At 36.6% G+C, this 26281-nt stretch overlaps 1 protein-coding gene across 4 annotated transcripts in view; it reads right to left on the bottom strand.

Moving 5' to 3' along the window:
• Nucleotides 1-26281, bottom strand: part of LOC120525687 (kelch-like protein 29) — an 810846-nt gene that overhangs the window by 157911 nt on the left and 626654 nt on the right. For all 4 annotated transcript variants that reach the window (XM_039748201.1, XM_039748199.1, XM_039748200.1 and 1 more), the window contains one exon: nt 13887-14025. In XM_039748201.1, the coding sequence (XP_039604135.1) occupies nt 13887-14025 (139 nt within the window). The remainder of the gene's footprint in view (nt 1-13886; nt 14026-26281) is intronic.

Here is a 26281-nt window from a genome sequence, read left to right as displayed (position 1 = left end):
GAAACACAATTAAAACACCACTAACACTTTATTTTTCCCTGCTTGGCAAATTCAAATTAAAGACTTAATAATTAACACAAAATACTTAAGAAAAAAAAGTCCAATATGGAATTTCATTACAGCAGCATGAATAATGTAATCAGTTGACTACAGACTACAGAGCACAACACGCAACACGAAGAGACCAAAAAGCTCATGTGCCACAAGCCCAGCTGGAATTTGCAGTTTTGCTTTATCAGGAATATTCAGTGGCTGGATTTTTTTTAATCTTCCTTGCCTTGCAGAGAGGAGGCTTAAGTGTCCATATGGTGTTAGGATGCCTTTCTGGCACTATACGTAGGTGGGGAGCTAAAGTAGATCAGTTTAGTTTTGTTGAACTCCATTTGCTACCTTAAATGACACAGTGACAACTTCAACTCTGTGAAATGTCAGCCAGCACTATGGTAGCTTCTCAGAATAAGAAGGAAAGGATGTTATCTGAAACTCTTCGTCATGCCACCAGCAGTGAGACGTGGGTTGGCATATGAAAAGACCTTAAAAAGGTAGAATACTTTTAACACACTCTGACTCGTAATAACCAAGATGTTAAGGAAACGCTGGTAACACATTAAACACACATTGCAATAAACAGTATGATGTCAACCACTAAATGTATCTATTTAACAATACAGTATATGCAAGGTAAAGTATGCAGAAAACAAATATAGTTATGGTGCAAGCATTTGTCTAAAAATAAAAGCTGCAAAAAGTCAACTGGCACCACTGCTGTTTATTATAATTTATATGAATGATTTAGATAAACTGTAAAAAATGTATCTCTTAAGGACAGACGTGACCTTGCTTATAACAGCAAATTAATCGGCAACATCTGTATTAATTGTCTGGGGCAAAATTAATAGCGTAGCAAATCAGTGTTTATATAAACAAATGTACAACATGATTCATAGGAAGGAGGATTATTAATTCCCCCCAATGTTCTAAATTTGCTTAAATTAGTTGTGGTTCAAAGTGGGTCTGATCCAGTCCTTACCATACCAGGCTATTGTCTACGACTGCTTAATCCTGAGCAGGGTGGCAGGAGTGCTGGATCACCATTAAGCCATTTTGCATGGGAATGCCAGAGCCATCTTAGGGTACTCACACCAGGGCAATTTAGACCATCAATCAACATTAGCCAGATGCCTTTTTGAATGCAGGGAAAAACCAGACTACCAGAAGAAACGTGATGTGAATATAGGGAGAATGTACTGACATCATACAGGCAGTGATGGGGCCAGTGATTTGAAAACCAGGACATCAGACATGAGATACATCACTATTCTACCCTAACATTAAGCGAAATATTAGATATATTCAGTCAATAGGGCTTTTAGACCAGAAATATACACTTGTATGATATGAACTTGCGGGTCCTAGAGGATTTATCCTTGTTTAAAACAGAATAACCACAGAAGTGGTTAAAATGCCTAACATGATGGACAGTTACTGTGCAATGTAGTCAGAAGAGATTATGCTTAATAAGTGTACAGTATCTATGAGACCATACCTGAAATACTGTGTGATTTCTGTCACCTGCATTACAAGAAGGATACACCAGCATCACAATGTCCATGGAAGAGCAAGTAGACTGATTTGAGGACTGTGGGGCATGGAATTTGGGAAAGACTGAGGGAGAAGAATGCTTTAAGGGTAAGCAAATGGAGGCTAAGAAGACACAACAGTATTGTTTAATATTAGGAAAGTATTAAGTTATGCTAGTTGTTACTTTAAACATGCTGTACTATTTAACAGAAACGCAAGAAAATATTTTATATATATATACTGTATGAAACAAGTTATATAGTATTACAGCTCAAATCAGAATCTTGTGAGCGTTCAAGTCAAGTCAATATTATTGATGCCTTAAAACTCAAAGAAAGGGTGCAGCTGGCACGCTTGTCATGAGCAAAAGAGAGTCGGGGGTGTACGCATGAGCATTCCCTGCACTGGAAAAGTGGGTTCCTGTCTTGTGGCCAGTGCTGCTGGGATTCACTTTAAATCTTTGTGACTATGTAATAGACATGATTAGATATTATAAGAAAATAATTTATGTGCTGTGATGGCCTAATGACTGTTTTGCTAAAGGATCTTGCTACGTTTTTCTGTCTACCATATGTCACTTCACACAAGCTATTTCTAAAAATTGAACTGAGCATGTAGAAAATTTGAAAACCAGAAGAAGTCCAATATAAAGATTATGCTAAAAAGTTTAGAATTAAATGTTTAATCTGTTCATTCCCTTTTATCAAAACAAGGTATGAACAGATATCTTAAGAAGAATGCCTTGGTTTAAAAAGTCAACCTTGAGGCTTGTTCCAAATATGCTTCACGAAATTGACAGATTTGTTTTACTAGAACTTTCAGCTCTATTGAGCATACAGCAGGCAGACACATGCATATCAAGAATTTGACCTAATGGACATGATGTTCATGTCAACTGCCATTCACCTGGACCAAAAAAATTATCCTACAGTCAGTGCTACCATCAAAAGCTTATGTCAAAAACAGCAGGCAGATAACAGATCATGAACAGAATTGGCCTAACTATCACTCTCTGCAAAAAACAGGAACATTTTCCCTTAAAAATGAAGTGCCTTTCACAAAGTAATTAACTAAAAGGAGTATTAATACCACTCTTAAAAGTCCAGGCTAACACACAAAGACGGGGGTGTTTACAGGCACATGAACCAAACAATTAAACAGTCTGCTTCCAATTTCTGTGATAAATGTTGAGCCCCTCTAGCCATCAATCTTCAAGTAGTATACAATACTGGTGCTAATTAAAAATAAAAAATAGTAAAAAATAAAAATTCACTAATTCTCTCTGAGGCAAAGTCTCAACAAATGAGTAGAAATTACTGCTGCTGTTGTATATATTTTAACAGAACAATTTTTTGTTGTTTTTATTATTATACTGTAATGCACCCTGTTATGAGAATTTGATGCTATCTTCTCCACCTTGCAAATTAATCAGCCTAATCCAAGAGCCGTAAATTGCTAAAACATATCAAAGGGCTACATTATCTCATTGCGGCCTTCTTTTGGACTACCATTTATCCTTTACCTATCCATTTTAGTCAAAGAACACAGAGAAATAACACAAAACTGCCTCTTCAAACTTAACACGCGAGTTCTACATATGCATTACGGTTAGATGGGGTCTCTCTCTCTCGCTCTAACTCTTACCCCATCCCACAAATACTACAAATAAATAATCCTGCCATCGTTCAAGCTTTCTGAGCTGCAGTTTTGACACAATAACTTCTTGCATTTTGCTCTCTTGATCTATAAGCCTCCCACTGATTTGTTTGCTGTGGAAGAGCAAAACAGGCTAAGAAGAGGTCACAGGCTTTGACCTACTATCAATCTGTTTAGAGACAGACATGCCAGGCTGCTAAACGTGCTTTTCGCTGGAATCATTCAAAGCAAGATTGAAATTTAAGATACCAGAAGTGATTTTTTTCTTGTTTAAATGCTTTCCTAGTGTGTAAAATATGTCCCAGCAGTCCATGCTTACTACATTTTGGCAGTGGTTTGTGTGGCATGTTCTGCAAGTCTATTACACTCACCCAAACATATCCTTAACATCTGTAATCAGTTGCTATGTGCTGACAGCTGGATTTATAAACTACATAACGCTAGCATATCGCCAAATAAAACAGCGTGCATTATATGTGTTTCCCTGTGGAATATTGGGCCAACAGCTTATTAAGGCAATGTCAGGACAATATATCAAAGTGTAAAAATCTGCAATAATTCCAAACAGAGAAAACTGCACATTCCTCACTTTATTAGTCTCAGCTGAATAATGTTTAATCAACCAAAAAAGCAAACACTTTAGTTTGACTCATAAACAAGCACAGGTGAAAGTGTAAAGATGCGACATGACATGCTTCCTAAAAGAGGAGATGTGAGCATTACTGTCGTATGCCATATGAGAAATCCACTGACTGGACATGTGCAAGCTGTGGGTTTGGCAAGCCATTAACACAGCTAAGTACCCAAGTCACTGAAACATTTGCCAAAATCAATTTCAACAACAGTTTTAGCAATGATCAATTACAGATGGAGCTGATGGCAAAGCTACTGCCTATGCAGTAGCAGACACAGGTCTAGAATGACACAAGTGAATAAGAAGGGGCACACAAAGCAAATTGATACTGTAATTGTCTTAAAGATGTTACCTGGTTAGCTGGCATTTCTACCAGACTTATGAAGCAATTTGCAATCATCAGCATAAAATGTATTAAAAAAAAAAAATCTCCCTGCTCATTTATGCTCACAGCCATTAGCACAAAATGCAGATCTAGCATCACATTTTGGTGTCCCTCATGAGCCAGTTAATTTTGTAGTCTATTCTACTTTTACATGAATGTACAATACAATAACAAAATGATGAAATCAAAGAGTAGTTTCTGACTATCAAAGGAGATAAATAACACAAATTGACTGAATACTTAAAGTAATATTTTAATAAAGAATTCTACGTAGGAACAAAAAAAAAAAGAACACAAAACATCAAAGTCCTTAAGGATCAGGGTCAATTTGCTTTCATAAGCTTCTTTTATCTTCATCATAGAACACCATAAGGCACTGGTAAAATACTTACCAACATGGTATTGCTCCCTTACTTATCATGGCACACTAGGTTTATCCACAACACAGTCTGGCCTAGTCACTAACCTTTGTTAAATGTGCCTATTCTCTTCCAAAATTTGCAGGAGTTTTCCTCTGGATGCTCCACTTCTCTCCCCACACCTCTAAGATATGTATTTTGGTTGGCCAGTGGTCCTAAATTGGCCCCACATAATGTGCATGATTGCACCCAATGACTGACTCACGCTCCTTCCATGGATGGATCCTGCTTTATGAACAACGTTTCTAAGGCAGGTTCGAGTCCCCCGCAATAAATTGGAATGTGCATGTTTGAGAATGTTATTTTAGATTTTTTGTTCACCAGTGAGCAGCCTCATAGGCAGATAACCTGAAGCCAAACACCATTAATGTAGAGATCATATGAAAGAAAATTAAGTTCTTGTGGAATATGTTTTCCTAATATTTGCTAACCTGAACACTGGCTAACTAAAAAGATTACAATATGCAAGCTTTCGAGGCAACTCAGGCCCCTTCATCAGGCAATATGTAAGCCTGCATACTGTAATCATTTCAGTTAGCCAATAAAAGGTGTCACTTTGCTTGACTTCTCACTACATTCATAACGGCTAACACAGTACAACCCCCTAGTACTACTAACCTGCACAGAAAGGCAATCACAGCTCCTCCTCTCTAAAGGGAAAAACTGACTTGACAGTCAAAGTGGAAGACAGAAGTAACACGGCCAGTAGGTTTAGGAGCAGCCTGTTACCTAAAGATTCAGAATGATAGCTGCACCAAAGGCACATTAAAAGAGACTTAACCAAAACATGCTTCTGCCTAGATTAAAAAAAATCTTAAACTTTAAATGATTTTCACTAATTTATCCTAAAAACAACTAAAATAGGCTGGAGGTACAGACAAGAGTATGACTAGACTTTTAAAATTAAATAGCTTTGAAAGTGTGTTGAAAGCTGAACGAATGTCACTCTACAAACCTCAAAATAGAGAACTTCACAGACCATAAACTGGGAGGGGAAAAAAGGAAAGGGTTACTCCTTTTCTTAAAAAGGATAAGAGACACAATGATTGACTGAACAGGTTACCACCTGCATATAATGCACATTTGTTCTTTATTTGTCCATGTGCTAGAATTATGTCTTTTACCCTTCTTTCTTTCCAGAATGGGAATCAACCTTTACTTTTTGTTGCATAAGTTCATTAAGGCAGCCCTTCACTAATAATACAATGAATATATTCTTCTTAAAAATTAACAGAGCACCGAAACCAGAATAGATTATTAAATGTGTCTTGGATGAGTTTTTAGCCTGAAAAAAACAAATAAAAAAAAAAAAATCACAAAATTACTTGAAAAAAGTTCAGGCCATCCAAGGATGGTAACATCACAAAGAGTCCAGTCTACCTTACAAACAGAAAATGTGATAAACTTGTGAAAGATGAAACAATCATTTGAATACTGGCCAATAATTAATAAAAGGCATTTAAAAAAAGCTGTCTCGTTCCAAAATCTTAAATAAAACTGAAAAAAGGGTCTGGTCCCACTTAAACCTGGAGACAAATTAATATGACTTTTAACTCTGACTAGAACTGAAGAGGAAGTCTGAAAAGTGTCTTCTTGGACAGATACTATTATTAACATTTTTCATTTGTTTACTGTCTTTGTGATGATACATGCAGGGTGCGCACATAAAAATGTGCTTTAAGTGTTTAGTATCCATTCTAACTTTACACTGAGATTTTCTGTTTGATTCATATACTTACAACTAGCAATATTACAGCAGCTGTGATTTAAAGCAAATACTCATCACTAAGAAACCACATGTTGCTTGGCTCTTGGAAGTAAAATCCTCTCTGAATTGTCAGCAGTTGTTCAAAACAAAGGCTCTACCTGATTTGAAACCTTACAAATTTTTCTCCTCCTTTTGAGTAAAACTGTTAATCAGTAATACTGCACACTATAACGAGGGGATCGCACTGGTATATACTGCATACTGTATATGTGTGTGTATACACACATATTATCACCACAAGGTGTCTGAAGGTGCAGCGTGCATCCTGGCCAAGTCAGGCGCCAGAACAGCACACTAACCAATGAACAATCTGTGCACGGTCCTCTTCAATGCTAAAAACAAAAAATCGACAGCAGAAACACAAAACGCATTCCATGCAGCTTGTGCTCAGCAGTATACAATGGACAAACTTCAAAAAGAATCGCAACACGTATACAGGAACACTGCAAAGCTGTCAGAAGAAAGGACTCACTATCATTGATCTATATGCATACTAAATCAACAGGACATACATTTAAATGGGACAATGTACAAGTAAAATTCAAGGCCAGTACGAAAAGTTCCAGAGAGGTGGCCGAATCCTGGTTATCAAATGAGAACACCATCAACAGACACTTGGACATAAATCCAGCATATGCAAACTTAAGAACATATTCATAATAAACAAGACTTTACACCCAATACAATACGAAATTATTTGCTATATATTGCCTTTGATTCTTGTAAGTCTAAGCATTATCCTCTGATAAAGACCCCTGGCAGGGGTTGAAAGCTCAGAAATAAAAAAATACTTTTGATACGTCATTCGTTTTCTCCCTTTGTGAGAAAAAATCTCCAGCTGCAAATATATATATATATATATATATATATATATATATATATATATATATATATATATATATATATATATATATATATATATATATACATATACATATATACACAGCAAATGGGATTACTGTAAAATACAGTGTCAAACTGCAATTCATTAACAGAGAAACATTCCTCATAACTCCAGACTCCTGGATTTGAATGCAGGCAAAGGGCACTTTGTGGAGTGGAGTCAGCGTGCTTATGTCTTATTTACAAGGAACATTCACTAAATATTCCAGTTTTCTTCCTAAATCCCAAAAATGTTCCCATACAACTCCAGATATCACTCACAGATAAGGAGCCTTGGTTTCAGCTGGGAGAAGTTTTTGCCCGAGTTGAGCTCCATCAAGGTCGGGGATAGGGCAGCAGGCTGCTTGCGCTGATCGATGCATTTACCAACACAAAAGACGCTGATGGAGGGGTGCGAAGGGATTTAAGGTGGGCAAGGATTCATGGTTGTTTTTTCATAGGCTTCAGGAATACTCATGTTAAATTAACTGTAGACTCCTGACTAGTTGAGTATGTGTGGGGATCTAAATATTGTGTTTTCAACACAGAGTCTTAATTAGTTTTGTTAAGTGAACAAAATGTTTTCTGAAATGCCAATACTCTCAATATCTGGCAATTTAGAGACAAATAGGCAAACACTTTAGTTATCCATAACTGAGGATTCAAACTCCATTCTCTACAGTTGTGAGCTAAAGGCTAATTACTTTGTGACAAAAGAAAAGTTTTACATTATCACATTTACATTATGCGTTATGAGTGCACTGACATCTTCTGTGTTGGATTATTATTACCCGAAAAGTATTCCTGGCTGTGGCCAGCAGAGACATTTATAATTATTTTGTGCAAATAACATGCTGCCGCTTACTTCTCCAATCTGTGAGGGTTGCCTTTGTTGTGAATAGAGGATTTCTGAACTAGGTGAAAGAATATTTGTTCTCCATCAGATCAGGGTAGATAAGCAATTTCTTGACTCCGTACAGTCAACTGTCACCACTGTAGATGCCAGTGGTGAGCTCAACTCCACCATTCTATGGTTTGGCCCAAATGCCATCGCTCCTCATCCTGAGGTCACCCCTTGGTCTGAGGCAGTCATAGTCAAATAGATGGAGCCCTAGGAACTAAGTCCAAATCATTAGCCAGGTCTACTCCGAGGTTGATGGTATTACAGCATAAACACTATAATGCTACACTGCCATCAGAAATTCCACTGGAAAACAGATTCAGCACCCAGAGTGAGCAAGAATATCCTCCACTTGCTGGCTTCTCTCATGTTCCTCCATTCGCGCCAGCCCAGACTGAGTCGTAAAGAATGAAGCCAGTCATACAATTGCCATCTACAATCCGCTGAAGACAGCAAGCAGGTACATCTCCACCTCCATGGCCACCTGCACTTTGTAGCTCTTAGGCTACAGGCTGAAATATGATGGCGCCACTGACCCCTGGCATCTTTCCGACAGACTTCCAATAATGCTGTTAATCAGTGACTCTGTAATTAGGGAAGAGAAATCGAAGTGGACTGTAACTGTTTTCCCAGAGCCAAATTAAATTACATACAAACTAAATATGCTTTTTCCACGAAGGTCACTGATCACATAGGAACAAATGACACTGTCCAGCAACAATCAGAAATCTTAAAAGATGATTTCACCTCACTTTTCGAGTTTTTGAAAATGAGTGATAAAAACAGTCTTATGTCAGGTTCCTATTCATATACTGCGTCATAGGTACAGTCATTTTAGTAGGCTTCTTAGTTTGAATGCTAGGCTCCTGACGAAAAAGTAACATGAATTTTTGTTTAATAATCAATCTTATTAACTTATTGGAATGCAGCACATTTTTAAAAATGATGATAGGATTCATCCTAGTAGGTTAGGCTCACACATGTTGATCAATAATATTCTGCACACCTCTATTAATTGTCCATGTGTGTGACTACCTGCTAGTAATAGGTCTGTCCCACTGCATTATTCCATCCCTGTTTTCATCAGTAAAATACATCCCAAACTGTGTTCTGGTCTGAGTGGTGAAATTAATGCCACAAGGCACTGTATGTTAAAAATTTTGTGCTAAAATGTTGTCAGTGCAGATTGCACAAAAAATACCACTGTCCCTACTAGACAAATTTGCCCAATAAATGCTCAATCCCTATCAAACAAGACTTTCATTTTGAATGACCATATTACATTTCATCAGTTGGATTTTTTTATTTGTAACTGAGACCTGGCTTAACATTGGTGACCTCACCTCACTTGGTGATCTCTGTCCTCCCTGTTGCAGCTTCTTAAATTCCCCTAGGTCTACTAGTTGTGGAGGTGTCTTAGCCACCATTTTTAAAAATTGTTTTAAATGTAGATTTTTTGCCTGTTGATGTTTATTTGTTTTTTGAGGCGCAACTCATAAGTAATGTCACAATACCTGTCCTTTGTGCATTGGTGTATAGACCACATGAAAATAACAATAGTTTAATTCAACAGTTTTCTGATCTTCTGTCATTTATGGCTTTTATGATAAACTGTTGATTGCAGGGGATTTTAACATCTGTATTTGTTGTCCATCAAAACCTATTGTGAATGAGTTTAATGCCTTGTGCATTCTTTTAATCTTATCTAGTCAGTATCAGAGCCAACACATCAGAAGGGTCATACATACAGTAGTTCGTATGATATTGTCCAGTTTCTCTGTCTCTAAACTTGAAGTTATTAATTCCGGTGTCTCTGAACATTTTATGGTTGTGTTTGAATCAACATTATTTTGTCCCCTTCCCACCTCATTCCAGCCCCATGCCCAAGCCCCTGTCCAATCAATAAACTCTACCACAGCCTCTCATTTTACTAATAAAATACATTTATGTTCACTCACTTAACTCTTATCTAAGACACCCTTCTCTCACACACTGATATTAAGAAATTAGCCTCTCTTTTCAATTAGCCTTGCTGTCACACTTTGGATTGTATAACTAAAAAGAGCCAAGGTAAAAAATGTTGGCACCCTCTGGCTGAATGACTTCACCTCTGCTATTAGATGAGATTGCAGAAGGATAGAGCGTTAAGTAAAAAAGACAAACATTTGAGGTCTCAAATGAAATTTTAAGAGATTATTTAAAACTTTACCAAGGCTTGGTTAATACATTTAAGACACAATATTACACTGAATTAATCAATAAAAATGTTCAAAAACCTAAAATACTACTCAGCACAATTAACTCCATCTTAAATCCTCTTGCTGCTATTGCTATTACCTTTGCTTCTACTACTGAAACTCGTAAGAAATTTTTGAATTTCTTCTTTGACAAAGTTAACAATACAAGATCTAGCATTTCACGGCCAAACACGGATTCCTTAGAGACACATCTTCCAATCAGCCACCTTCAGCAATTTCAGCTAGTGTTGTCTGGCCAGCTTTCTGAGGTGGTCTAACAAATGAATGCCACTTATTGCCTCTTAAACATTATACCTTCACGTCTTTTAAAGGAAGTTTTTATTACAATCTGCCCCCTTACTGTAGCTATAATTAATAGCTTATTATCTAGTGGAGTCATGCCTTCCAGTTTTAAACTTGCAATTGTGCAACCGCTATTGCATAAACCTAGCCTAGACCCCAATGCCCATAAAAGCTACCATTTATTTCCAAAATACTGGAAAAAAGTTTCTTCCAGATCTCCTCCTGTTTGAACAAGTTAAACATCTTTGACAAATTCCAGTCTGGTTTTAGAGTACTGTACATCACAGAATCTGTCCTGCTGAAGGTACAGAAAGACATTCCATTCTTCTCAATATTGATTCTGGTTCTTGAGCAGTTTTAGTTTTGTTTGATCTTATTGCAGCTTTTGACACAATCATTCATGAGATTCTTTTAAAATGCTTGGAGGCAGAAGTTGGTTGGCTGGGTTCAGTTTTAAAATGGTTTACCTCCTACCTGAGAGAAGTGCTTCTCAGTCAGAATAGTTAACTGTTCCTCATCCTCCACTCCCATTAAACATGGCATTACCCAAGGTTCAATTGTAGGGCCTCTTTTCTTCTCATTACAATGCTATCCTTTGGCTCTATCTTCTAAAAATGAAATTTTTTGTATAATTGTTATGCAGATGACAAACAGTTTTACCTACCAGTTACAGCTGATAGAACCTGCTCTCTGAAGAACCTGTTCAATTGCTTAGGTGATATTAAATGCCGGATGGCAAAGAATTTCCTTCAACTAAATTAAAACAAAACTGAAGAAATTATATTTTGCTCCCCAAACTCTGTCAAAAGCCTTAGCAGCATCCATGGATTACTGTCTGTAAATGGCCATAATGAAGTTAAAAACCTTGGCATGTTTTTGGATACTTAATTGAATTTTAATAAAAACGTCACCAGTGTTGTAAAAGGCACATTTTATCAACTCAGCAGGAGAAGATCAGACTTGCACAATTAATGGATGACATTAAATAAAATCGCTATTGAAAGATATAGGAAGATTTGTTTTTCAAGACATCAAACTATTGTCTATCCCTGTTTAATCTCTTGATCACAGTTACGTGGGATTTAGAACATATTCTGGCAAACAGAGGCAAAAAAACAAAAAATGACCATGGAGTGTAGATCTGATGTTTTCTAAGATATGCACACACACATTCATTCACCACCAAATTTATAAGTACTGACCTGACTTTGAACTGTGGGAGTAGATTACCGAAGAAAATACAACAAAAGGCAATACCCCAGCTGGGAATCAGTCTGATTGTCCAAGTGAGATGTGGTGTCAATGATACCAATGAAAAGAAAATCTGTATCATTAAGTTACTCACTGAGAAGCAGTTGACCATGAAAAGTAAAAAGTTATTTACATTTAATATGCATCTGCTGGGTATTTATGGTAGATATGCTCTTAAATGTTGTTTATTCATACTGTTTGCCAAAAAAAAAAAAAAATACAGTATATTAATTTTACAAGCAGCATGTGCTTATGAAAGAATTTCTCTCATTTTACCACGATAACGTGTTCAAGTAGAAGAAAGCTGTCTTAACACTCAAAAGAGACAAACTCTCATTTTACCACGATTACGTGTTCAAGTAGAAGAAAGCTGTCTTAACACTCAAAAAGTAGAAGAAAGCTGTCTTAACACTCAAAAGAGACAAACAATTTTCGGGTTTGTACACACATTATTGGAGAATTATGATGCATTAAACATTATGGTAGCAGAATTACATAAACGATAAGATTAACATTGCCCTACAACACACTGAGTAGAGCAACGGGAAACAAGGCATAAAAAAGGCCTGCTTCAACAAGTGTGTGTAACACCTAGCTGCCGCACTCATTTCATTCCCTTTATGGCTAGCTAGCTGGTGTGTTAGACAGCATGATTTTTCACTTGGTTCACTACTAATATTTTGGTATTGCTTACCAGGAAAGTTTAACAAAATATTTTTGTGAACAAAAACTAAATATGTTTTGTGTTTTGTTTAGATATTACCCAGACATATATTGTAAATCCTTCTTAGGTGTTTGTTATCATTGCTTTCTGCATATCATTTTTTTTCCAAGTAATATATGGTTGCCTTTGCTTACAGAGACTCTTTTTACTGTATACATTCAATCCTGACATGTGATGGGTCTGGTATAAACGCAAAACAAAGTACAAACAAAAAAAAAATACAAAATACAGAAAATGTTATCTGCTTTTAGTTTAAAACACACAGTATGTCCTTAGTAACCTACAAAAAGTTTGAAGGCACCAAAAGCCAGGAAGGGTGGAGAAGCAAAGCAGAGAACCTGAAAGAAGCTCAAGCATGTTTAGGATTGAGTGCAGAAACATGAACAAATGTTTGTGACACTGATCTTCACGTAATGGCAGTTGGAAAAAAGGCACAATTTCTTCTCTTTGTCTTCATTATTTAGTATCAGCTGAAAGATTCTTAATCTCCACTGTGCTGTGCCACCTGTAAAATAAAACATGTTGTGAAGGGATTTACTTCACATTTCTTGGTAGCCTTATGTTTCACTTGGAGGAGTGAAAGACACAAAACCTTTCAATGATGTGTTTTCCACCACCCCAGTAAACTAACGGTTTGTAACCTGACTGCTGCAATGCTATGAAAATGGTGAAAGCATGTGCATGAATATAAAATTAAATATCTGGAAAAGATGAAAAAGGGAGAGTCACTTTCAACCCACTCTCACCAGTCAAAGATACCAAGTCATGGAACATCACTTGGGCACCCCAAATTCAATAGCTAATATATATGTGTAAATATATATATATATATATATATATATATATATATATATATATATATATATATATATATATATATATATATATATATATATATATATATTTTTAACAGAAGCCCATTACTGTACTTATTCTAATGGATAGAAAGATGAAATTAAAAGGAAAAAGGCAAGTCTCTTTCCATTTGTAAATACATTCTTTTACGCATTAGAAGGGATGGCTACTGGCTCTGTGACAGGAGGCTCAGTCTTCACGGACCTGCAAGAGAGAGGGGGGGAGAAAAAAGCGACACAAATGCGTCCTACGAAAGAACAGACCAGATCAACAGCTGTAGGAAGGCAAACCTTTTGACCAGGTCCTTGAAATACAAGCTGCAGGAAGCTAGAACATTTTGATGGACTTCAAACTCTTTGCCTTCAACAATAATTTTCAGGTCTGTAAACTCTTTCGCTCTGCGCTGCTGGTTCAACTGCTGCAACATTTCTGTAGAACAAAAAACACAGACATTGCCACATTCCAATTAAGAGATTTTTTTTTTGTTTGAATGAATAAAATAATACAGAAATAAAGAGTAAAACATAAACAAACTCTTGGTGGCAGACTATGGTTTAGTACCAAAGAGAAGAATTACAAAAATGCTGTTTGAATGAAAAATAGAAAGCTTTTTTTTTTTTTTTAACAAGAAAAAAAAAATAAAAGTGAAAACATTCAAATAGAAAAACAATAAATGATAACAATAACAGAAAATCAAATTACTTAACACAAAGAAAGTCAGGATAAAAAAAATCAGAAAAGTTAAGAAAATACACAGACAATGAGGGTCAACACTGGCTGATAAAATACTTTTGAAGAACATTTTTACATATTATTGCAATAATAGGTCAAAAATGAAGTGTGCTTAAAGACATTAATACAGTAAAAATGTAAGTTAAATACATGAAAATGATGTCAATACATAGTGTTAAGATAAAGAATCAAAATGATCGAAAACCTGAAAGTACAAAGTTAGATGTAGCACTACTTCAAAATAATATGTATGCATATGAATTGATTAATGTATACATATGCATACATCCATATTGCCAAGCACTTAGCCACTGGAAATTGAGAGAAGTGGTGGGGAACAGGGGGCCTATAGAGCCAAGATTTTAAAGAAACCTCTAGAATCAGACCAGTCCTTGAGCCATGCTAGAAAACAAAACAGAATTTTTTATAAAATTGAAATATCACAGAAATGTAAGCCACCCACATTAAATTAATTCAATTTCAGTATTTCAGGTATTTTCAAGCGATAAGCTTTCACCTTGATACGTTAAAAGCAAACAGAATGTCTGATAATATAAAAAAACACATCAATATGTTAGCAATCATGACATACTTCCTTATGATTGGCTGCATTTTTTTAATTGTACAGCCTATAAAAATCAGAAATGTGAGAAGAAGAAGAGATTTAATTGAAAACACATAAAAAAGCAACAAGCATGCTAAAATTAATGGTCGTTTGGCCAAAAAAAAAAAAAAATCACAATGGATCAAAACAACTCGTTTACTTTCTATATAGTCTTCTACTTTTTTGTTATTTTTTTTGTATTTATGTTAATTATAGGGAAGCTTTAAAAAAACAGGGACAACACACTCTTGCAATTCCAGATATTTGAGTTTAGGAACAACTGTCACAGCACCCTGCTGAATTTCAGCCTATACGTCTAGAAGGAATCCACACATTTTTCACTTTTATTAAACAGGTAAAAATATTTTTAGTGATCTACATAATAAATAATAAGACTTTGCAATTCCTGAATCAAGTTTAATTGCCTTTCAATCACCTGTATTAAATCTAGGAAGCGTGATGTTAACTAGTTTCTTAAACTTAAAATTTATTTTTATTTGTCCTGACATGCTTTATTGTGATCAGCAGTGTAGGGACACTAATGGATAAATTTTACAAATAAGAAGATGCACATGTTGTAGCTTTAACATTTTCACAAATTTTAGCAGCTCATTCAAGGGTATACATTTTTTTAAAATTATGCTAAAAAGTTGACAAGAAGCTGTTTGTAAATAATTGTCTTATGTCTGACTTGATGGAAGCAAATGAATAGCTCGGAGGCTAATTATTTTGCACTAAAGTGGGTCAATGCTCTCTTGAGAACAACAGATCATTAAACCTAGAGGTGATGTAGCACAAGGATTATATTTCAGTTTTTCTTTGTTTAGGCCAAGTTAGTGGGAAACTGTACACCAGGCTGTCCCAGTGACGAGCCTGCATTTGATTCTGCCACTTCTAACTGGATTACTCACAACTTTTGAGCAGCAAAACGTTTACTTTTTCTGCCACTTTTGCCCATTTTTTTCACCAAATCTTTGAAAACAAAAAGGAAAACCATTTCAAAAGGCAGACACAATTTAAAAAGGAAACAATCTAACAGTAGACAAGTAACAGTAACTCTCCTTGCAGTGTTTCTGAAAGCAGTCATAGTGACTAATAATGTCTCTGCCCTATAAGCACATTGCACCTCTAGCTATATAAATCTGCCAAGCCTACTATCTATTATGAAAGGATGATTAAAAAATAACATTGTCACCCAGTCAAAGTCACTGTTCTGAAAAGAACAAGTTGCCAGTGAAAGTGCTGTAACAGGTACCAGGGCTAACATAGCTGATCAACCATAAATGGCATAAAGGCTTATTAAAAAAATCAAGTACACTGCCTGTTACTATATGTCAGGTCACCTTTCACACACAAATCACATAAATATACGACTCACTGACTCAATAATCAGTTAAAGCAGAAATTAATTTATTTCATATAGACACAGAAATTGCTGAAGCAGAAAAAGGACATGCTAGGCCACGCTATGTAAAAATGAAAATCTATATCGCCTGCTTAACAGCTTTGCTCTGTTGCTTATTCTTTATAGGATATTTATACGAGTCAGCCTGAGAGAATACTTGATTAAAAAGGAAGACGTAATGCCTAACACATGTAGAGTGCAGCTCAATATGTCATCAATGCACAATCAAATAATTTTGCCCTAATTTGTTTAAAAATAATCTTCTTCAGCTACAATTTAAAATCAATAAAATTTGCCACATGTAGTGTAACTTAAATTATCACATTTCCAGCCTGCAGGTGCAGCCTTTGTATCCTAAAATACATTTTTTTTTTCCATCCACACACACAGAGGCTTTTTCACAGTTTCTCTAGAGAATATAATGCAACTCAGTGATTGTATCCTCACGTTTTGACTTTTTTTTCTCCTACTACTTCCAAATCACACCAAACAAATGGCTGGGAAGGCTTACAGCTTCTGCTTTTCTTATTTTATGAAGGCATGGTTGCACACATGGCTTTGTACACTTCTAACATAGATCTCAAAAGAAAAGACCACAGTAGACAGCATGTAGAGATGCTTCTTGCATCTGAGAGAAGCCATGTATCTGCTGCACATCTTGGCTCTTGGGTAGAAACTGAAGATATATCAGAGGACCATGTGCCCATAGACTGTTTCTGCATAATACAATCCTGCTTCCTCCCTCTAAGGTCTTTTCCTTTATTAAAAATGTTCACTGGCCACTTTATTAGGTACACCTGTTCAACAGGTTGTTAACACAAATATTTAATCAGCCAATAACATGGCAGCAACTCAATGCATTTAGGCATGTGGACATTGTCAACTTCACATGTAGAAGTTCAAACTGAGTATCAGAATGGGGAAGAAAGGTGATATAAGTGACTTGAATGTGGCATGGTTGTTAAGGCCAGACAGTCTGAATTTCACAAACTGCTGATCTACTGGGATTTTTGTGCACAAATTTCTCCAGAGTTAACAGAGAAGGGTATAGAAAAGGGAAAATATCCAATCAGTGGCAGTTCTCTGGGTGAAAATGCTTTGTTGAATCCAGAGGTCAGAGGAGAATATCCAGACTGATTCGAGCAGTTAGAAAGGCAGCACTAACCCAAATAACAACTCATTCCAACTGAGGAATGCAGAAGAGTATCTCTGAACACACAACACATCAAACCTTGAAGCAGGTGGGCTATGGCAACAGGAGACAACACCAGGTGCCACTCCTGTCAGCTAAGAACAGGCAACTGAGGCTACAATTTGCAAGGGCTGACCAAAATTGGACAATAGAAGACTTGATAAATGTTGCCTGGTCTGAAGAGTCTTGATTTCTGCTGCGACATTCAGATGGTAGGGTTGGAATTTGGCGTCAACAACATGAAAGCATGAATTCATCCTGCCTTGTATCAACAGTTCAGGCTGGTGGTGGTGGTGTAATGGTCCGGGGGATATTTTCTTGCCACACTTTGGACTCCTTAGTACCAAATCAGCATTGTTTAAATCCCAAAGCCTACTTGAGAACTGTTGCTGACCATGTCCATCTCTTTATGACCAGAGTGTACCCATCCTCTGATGGCTGCTTGCAGCAGAATAACACGCCATATCACAAAGCTCAGATTATCTCAAACTGGTTTCTTGAACACGATAATGAGTTCACTGAACTCAAATGGCCTCCTCAGTCACCAGATCTCAATGAAACAGAGCACCTTTGGGATGGGATAGAGTTGGAGATTAGCATCATAGATGTGCAGCTGACAAATATGCAGCAAATGGGGGATGCTGTCTTGTCAATATGGACCAGAATCCAGGAGGAATGTTTCCAGCACCTTGTTGAAACTATGCCATTAAGAATTACGGCAGTTCTAAAGGCAAAAGGGGGTCCAACCCAATACTAGGAAGCGGTTACCTAATAAAGTGGCCAGTGAGTGTATATGTTGTGTCGCACACATGTGTCTGTGCAAACAAACTACAGTTGATTTATTTTATTGATAGTTTAAAAACAATTAAGTAGGGATGACTCAGTATAAGCGAAGAGATGCCTATTCATCCATTCTATGAACATGATTCTTCCAGTATATGCATGCCATTGTACTGTGGCAATCAATAAATAATTCCACATAGAACAAATTCCAACTGGAGATCAAGCCACTGTGAAAACTAGTATAACTGGGAAAAGTTATGCTTCAATAAAATTTTCAAGGTTATATGCAAAAGAACCAAATAAATGCTCCTTAAGATATCTGGAGTAAAAGAATTCTTTTATTTGTTATGTGGCAAAAGAATAAAATAAATTTGCCACTTCTCTGACTTATACCAGGCAGCACAAATGATTTTTAAATTTCTATTACCGCAAGCCTCACAGAATGTTCTAATAGCCCTCGAAAGACAAGAAATACTTATAAACAATTATGCTAAAGTTTGATTTCTGAAATAGCCTAATTTTTACAATCAAAATCAATAAATAAATAATTATAATGAGTCATTTCTGCAAAGAATACTGGCCTCTTCACTATTAACTAATGAGCTGCTCACTGACACTGCATAAAGAAAGGAGAAGAAAAAAAAAAACATTTTACAACTATGCAGGAATGAAAATATGAAGGGAAAAATAAAACAGCCTCAGTCATTAATGCTTTCAAATAACCTGGATAGTTATGATTCATTTAAAATGAATCATTAAAAGCATATCATGAGAACTAGAAAGAAAATTGCCTATGCTTATTAAAACTATCGTACACATAATATGAACACGCATCCAAGAGAAACCATATATAGTAAAGGCACCAGAACATTTCATCAGGACTCAGTAAATTTTGCTATTAATTCTAGCATGAAGGAATGACAAATCAAGAACAAGTTGGTGAGCATCACTGTACATACTCTAATTATACTGGTTATATCTGTAATGTATTCAGTTATAAGAAAATTAGTCCTTTATTAAATTAAGGAAATGTATTACAGTATGAGTGTAAAAAATGTACTTTATAAGACAAGGAAATATTCTAAACAAGGAGAGAGCTGAATAACATAAATGTTACTAAACATTTAAAGTAAAAGAAAACAAGCAAAACTGAAAGAATTGAATGGGGGAGCAAAAGAAGATTTCTAGCATATCTTTGTAGTGTGCAACAATTATCACCACTAAATCAGTATGTCACAGTGATTTGTGCTGTAAATTACTGCTAGATTTACACCTTTACTTTGCTAGCATATTACACACCCAAATAATAGTTTATCTTGTACTAGAAAAATGAAACACTATAAATTCCAGAACATGTCACTTGTGAAAATGTATACTAGAATCCAACATTGGAGCCGAAAGCCAAGAAATCACAAAGAATAGGTGCATATGGAATTAAATCATTAATTGAGCAAATCCTGAAAGTAATACTTGAATACAATGATAAAAAGGGAGCACCTAATACACCCTACTGCTACACTCTCTTACACTGGTTTAACATCACATCTTTGGTATTCGGACACAGCTGGAAAGATAAAATATCTCTGGCAAGAAACTTGTTTCGGTTGCACAAGCCTTTTGTTTAAGGACGCTGATGTGTTGCCTTAACAGCTGTTTGTTTCAGTAAGTTAAACCAGCATTAAAAGTTAAGCGTTTTCTTAATGAAATACTTGAGTGCTCTGTCCTCTGCTGCATGTTTTTATTGTGTGCTTTTGTTTAAGTGTGTGTTGAAGGTACTGTTGCATTAAGCCATGAGAAAAAGGAATCTATTTTTAGATAGATGGATACAAGAATGTATCCCCTGAAAAATACAGGTTTCAAGGTTAGTGTTCTTCTCGTTGCCGGTTCGAATCCCGTAAATGCCAATAGGGACTCTGCACCGTTGGGCCCTTAAGCAAGGCCCTTAACCTGCAATTGCTGAGTGCTTTGAGTAGTGAGAAAAGCACTACATAAATGCAAAAAATTATTATTATTATTATTATCTAAAAAAACACAATGAACCTTCATTGAGCCCCTAGTTCCTGTGGCCTTCAATATTTGGAAATGTGGTATTGCATTACTAAGGTAACCTATGGGATCTATTAAACTATTTTTCATCCTTTACCTCAATAAAGTTTGAAATTCATTTTCTCATTCCATTTTTCCTCTTGTGATTATGCAGTGAACCAGACAATGGATGGTAGGTATGAACTTCACCAGTAATAGACTTGACATCAAATCTTTGACATGTTCTAGCAAAATTACCCTGTGCAACTAGTAGCACATGATCTGACATAAATATAAATAAATTGGTGTGACTTTCTAATGTGATGGAAAGCAGGACATCAGTGAGCTTCAAACCCCAATACAAACACACCAAGATTCCTGGGTTCAAATAAAGGATGGTTCTTATTTACCACAACAACTTCACTGTAACACAAGCACAGATTTTCTCTCTCCACAATTCACCTCTCACCAGCGCACTACTTTCCTCCAGTTGACTGTTGCTATCTGTCCTCCCAGCTCCAACTCGCCTGGAAAAGGGAGTGCAATTCCTTTAATAATGGACCTGGGAGTACTTCCGGTGCCAGGGTGATGCCCGACGAAAGCACTTGTGGGTCATGTGAAAATCCATTATAACATGGAGCTTGGCTCTCTGCAGCACCCAGTGACCCCAGCAGGGATGCTGGCTTTCTACTGGGCATTGATATGCAGGGCCACTGCCATCTAGCATGCTGGGGGAGTACAAAACCCCCCGTGAAATCTTCTCTTTTCAGTGGGCTGTCTGTCCATCCCTTTGGGTCCTTCCTTCCGAGTCTGATCTCTTTCTCCTCCCCAGCCGGGATGCCAGTCTGCCTTTTAGGAGCAATCCCATCCGGGTAAGAAACCATCACCTCTTTTAGCTGGGATGCCCATCCAGCTCATGTGGAATCTGCACTAAATAGTATATGATCTTTTGTTGTTCTTGATTGATTGAAAGAAACAGATCACCAACTATATAACAATGTTAAAAAAAAAAGTGGGACACATGTGAAGGGGTATTTTTTTTCCTTTAATAATAACAATCTTAACAAAAGCCATGTTAATTCATGAAATACTTCATTACTACATTAATCTGCTTAATACAAATTTTGGGTGCTGGGAACCAGACCCTTTACTTCACAGTATTAGGCACAAGGCAAGAAACAACCTTGGATAGGACACTTGACCATTGCAACGTACTTTGCAATGTCCAAAAATCCTTTTGCTTAACCTTAAGCATCATTGCCACTTGATTTATAAAAATCAGTCTGTCTAAACCTTTCATAGGATCAACATTTGACACAAAACTCTTGGCAAACAATAGACATAAATGCTTTCAATTTACATAGCAGGATTATTTGGATCATACAAAAAGGCAAAATAGTCAATGCTCATTTTTTAATATTTTTTGTAGTAGGCTAGGAGTTAAGATGCTAACATTTTATTACTGTGGCTTTCAATCAAGTTTCTCTGCTTCTGGTGTCTAAAAAGTATGAAGTGGACTGCTGAACTACATTCAATTACATCAGCTCAAAGTCTCATTCAGCTGGGGCAAACAAAATCAGAAATGGAAAACATGAAGAGGTATTTCGTTACATGTTAGGTGCCTTTCAACAAGCATAAATTACTGCAAAGCTAACATTGCAGCTACTGCTTTGGATTCAGAATTCAGAGATAAGTAATAAAAATTACTTGCAGGCATACATCTCATAAAAGTGCATTAACCCAAGATTCTGCATTCTCTCAAGCTCTTGAAGATAGGCTGTTCTTCAGTGTCAATGAGTTAAAAAATATTAGACTAATCTGAAAAAAATATTGTTTTGCTTTGCTGAACAGGCCCGGGGTTTTAGAATATATTACACTGAATATTAAGCTTTGAGGGCATAATATAGTAGACATGTTGCATACTGAATTGGTGCCAAATTTTTAGAAATACAAAATATTGGCAGGGGCAATGAAAAATACCTCTGAGATCTCAAAATGCCATATCTCTTTAAATACAGAACAAAACTCAACAACTCTTAGTGGTTTTGTCTTTTGGTATCTTAGTTTTCACTCATACTGTTCAAATGACATAGGTTAGGCAGATTATAAATTGGCACTGTGTAGATGTGTGTAGATGAGCACAGATCAGCAGGTGAGTGGGCTCTGTGATGGACTGGAACCCGGTCTAGGGTTGGTTTTTGCCTTGTGCCTGAGACTGCTGGGATAGCTTCCAGCCCCTCTACAACCCTAAATTAAATTAAGTAACTTTGAAAATATATTCATTTCTAATGCAGGCAGGATTTATTTTCTGTCTACAGTTAGACAGAAAAATAAAGAAAAGATCATTGGACTAAAAAGTCCAATAAGTTGTAAAAGTTCTATTGAATCTTTGGATTTTTAGTCTAAACAGTTTAGTGGTAGAAAGGTAGAAATTTGGTGTCTGTTTTGCTCTATTAGGTTTGCTAATTCTCCTATAATGCTAAATTCAATAATTGTTGCTGCACTAGGATATATTGTTACCAGTTTGGCTTTAATCCAAATGGAGTTTATTGGATTGCAATGAAACATTTCTGATTAACTGACCTACTTACATAATTCTTTCAATTCCCTCTAACTATGCACACTCAACTCAATTCTGTGCCTTAAGGCAAACATTCTGATGGACTGAAAATAGGGAAAATATGAACTAAGATACATATTTCAGGCATAAAAATAACAAAAAAAACTAATCTTTTAATTAACATTTAAAAAAAACAAAAATTTTTTAAACTCATGTCAATAATTTTTCAGTTTAGTACTCCTGCAACGTTGAAATTGTTTAAGCAGGCTTGAAATCAAAATTATCCATCGGTATTAGTGCTGATATTCAGAATAGCTGGTATATTAAAATAAGGAAATGTAAAGGATGCACAAGTGCCACAATGATGAAGATGGCGGCACTGCTGGCAGACAGCACCAAAGTCCAAAGCTGAAATCCTAATCTGCCCAAGCGATGCTTCAACAGTCTCCATTTGTCTAGGTGAACTTTTCTCCCATATATTAAAAATATATCTGTTAGTTGAACTGTTGACTCTAAATTAAACTAGTATAAGAGAGTGTGGGTATGAGTGTAACTGTCCACTTATTTTTTTTTAGTTCCAGCCAACCTCCTCAAATTGCTTGCTCACAAAAGTCAAAATGAGCAACAATGAGAACAGCGATATGAGGAGATGCATGTGTGTTCAACAAACTGTAAGGAGGGTCAATGTCTAAAACAGAGTAAAGCCATTCCCAAAAACTGAAGAGCTAAACTGTAAGTTAAATCGAAACAAGAATCAACAGGAGATGTGTAGTCATTGAAACTGAAATGATAAAACTGTAAATAAAGCTGAGAAGTGGAATGCTATGAGTTGTGAACCATATGACATGAAATACTGACTGCACAAAGACTGAAATTATTCAAGGAATGAATCTGTAATCTCAAACGTAGCACAGAATACCATGTTAACTTATACAGTAAAGCATCTGTGGCATGGTGCTTGGTGCCTTCTGGGAGACAATCCCTTATAATAACAGATAACGCATCCTAGCAATACAGCTGAAAAATGCAAAAATGAGATAATTAAAATTTGTTCCAAACTACATTATTAATACAAAGCCCTCAGATTTCTAAAGACCTGCAAAAGAGCAATGAGGAAAAAATGTATTTAAAACAGGGGGAAAAATGTTTAACATAGTGTCCCATTTTGTAGCAGTAGTCTGTGATGGACTGCCACCTCACCCAGTATTAGTACCTGGCCTTCCCCCAGTGATTCTGAGATAGGCAGAGGTCCAATAATTGCATTAACTTAATTTTAAAATAAATGGGGCAGTGTACACATCTTATTAATTTCTTGTTACAAGATATAAAAATATTGCACTGCACATATACTGATTACACTCTGAATAATGTAAAGATACTGGGACCGGATTGAGAGCCCTATTTTAAAGTAAACTTAACCAGTGGCTCAAAAGACCTTCAGTTTTTCAGGGTTTAAATTTTTTAAAATATCTGAAATAAAAAGTAAAAAATAATTCTATTACTGAATTTTTCTATACAGAAATGTTCAAAATAAAAAAAATATTTTGCTGTGTTAAAGTGCAGAAATCAAAACACAATAGCTTTTAATCTCTAGTATGTAAGTGGTTTCCCACAGCCATATATTCCATCTTACCAAGCTGCTGCTTGCGGTTTGGTAAATTTTCAGCTAGTCTCAGCAGTACCTCATTATCACCTGGATGAACATTAAGGTTCTACAGCAATCACCAGGGACCAAAAAGGAAGACTACAATTGTCAGAGGAGCACATCGAGACACAGCATTATACATACAGTATACATCACAGCAGTGCAAATTCAAGAACAAAAAGAGGACAGACACTCTCCATTTTATACTGTTATTTTAAATCTGGCATTTGTACCAAGCTTTCTTTCTTACTGTTCTGACAAGCAGCATATAATGGACGATAATGATCTCTGTCTGACAGGTTGTTAAGTGATAACGGGACCAGCTGATACTGCCCTCTTTCCTTGTAGTTGTGCTTTTGAACTGAGAGTGGAATATCCTCTAATTATAGCAAATGAAGCTCCGTTTTAAAGCATGTCTTTCTTAATCACTCTAGAAGTGCAAGCTAGGAGTCAGAAGACTGAACGATTGTGTTACTCATTGCAGGCAGACCAGATTTCCCGATTGGCAAAACATTTACCAGTCTCGCATTGTAAATATGGACAGAGAAAATAGATTTTAGTGAAGCTGCAGTTACTGAAAATAACTTCATGACAGTGTGGCAAGAGCAGTTCCCATTCATGATGTGGGCGTGGGCAGCGGCGGCCCTGCACTTAGTGCACAGGTGTAGGATCGCCCACAACCCTAAATGATGCCGGGAGATGCTGACTGCAGCAGCTGTGCCACATCCCCATTTTAAAAGGGGAAGCACGAGTATGAAAGAGGGGAGAATGGAGAAAGAAAAAAAGAACTGAGAAAAAGAAAAGAGGGAGGTTAAAGTGAGAAAGAAAGAGAGAGAACAGGATGTAGAAGAAGCCTGCACAAGCGAGCAGGCTCGAGGGGGAGGAGGCAGGGAGCTGAGAAGGAGAGCCCCTTGAGTGGAACGAGAGGCTGACACCCAGGGGGCTATGATAAAAGGAGTGGCCCACCACAAAAGACTGGGAAGGCAATGGGGGGTCAAGGAGACTTGGGAGGAGAGTGTCAATATGAGTGCCATGGCCTTTGAGTCCCAAGCTTAGGTCCAGAGAGGGAGCCTTTATGTAGCCATGGGACGGCAGGGAACTGGACCTGCGGAAGGTCAGCTGTGTTTAGGGCGACTCCTTTGCTGTAAGGCTCGTATGTGATAAGCAGAGGAGCCGCCAGTGAGAAAGAAGGCACTGGGCTTTTTAGCAAAGACAGCTTCCTGCTTGAATGTTAACCTAATTTTTAATGGACTTATTTATTTAGATTTTAACCTCCATCTCATCCTTGTTTTAACTGGATTATTTATTTTTGGAATATCTTGAAGCACAGCACTTTTTCAACACTTGTTTTTTTATTTTGGGTTTTTTTTTTTTTAATAAAAGCACTGATCATTTTTACACCATTACCTTGGCCAAAGTGTGCTTTGTCCTCATGTGCCAGGCTCATCTTGGTTACTGTACTGATGGTGTCGGGTTCAAAAGGCTCCCATAGTAGAAGAAAAATCAAGGAGCTGACCTGAACCATCACACCCAAAGCCTATCCCATCAGCTTCAGGCACAAAGTAGCGACCATCTTAGCCCAATGATGGACATACTCAAGAACACACTAACAAGGTCAGTTTGGAATAGTGAACAGTTCACTTAGTATGCATGTCTTTAGAATATTGAAGGAAACTGTAGAACCTGGAGAAAAAACAACATTCAGAACACACAGACTCCACATAGAAAGCAGCAAGGCC

The sequence above is a fragment of the Polypterus senegalus genome, chromosome 3 (assembly GCF_016835505.1).
Source record: "Polypterus senegalus isolate Bchr_013 chromosome 3, ASM1683550v1, whole genome shotgun sequence".
Classification (NCBI taxonomy): domain Eukaryota; kingdom Metazoa; phylum Chordata; class Cladistia; order Polypteriformes; family Polypteridae; genus Polypterus; species Polypterus senegalus.
The sequence above is the reverse complement of the archived record's forward strand: the minus strand, read 5'-3'. Positions and strand labels throughout refer to the sequence as shown.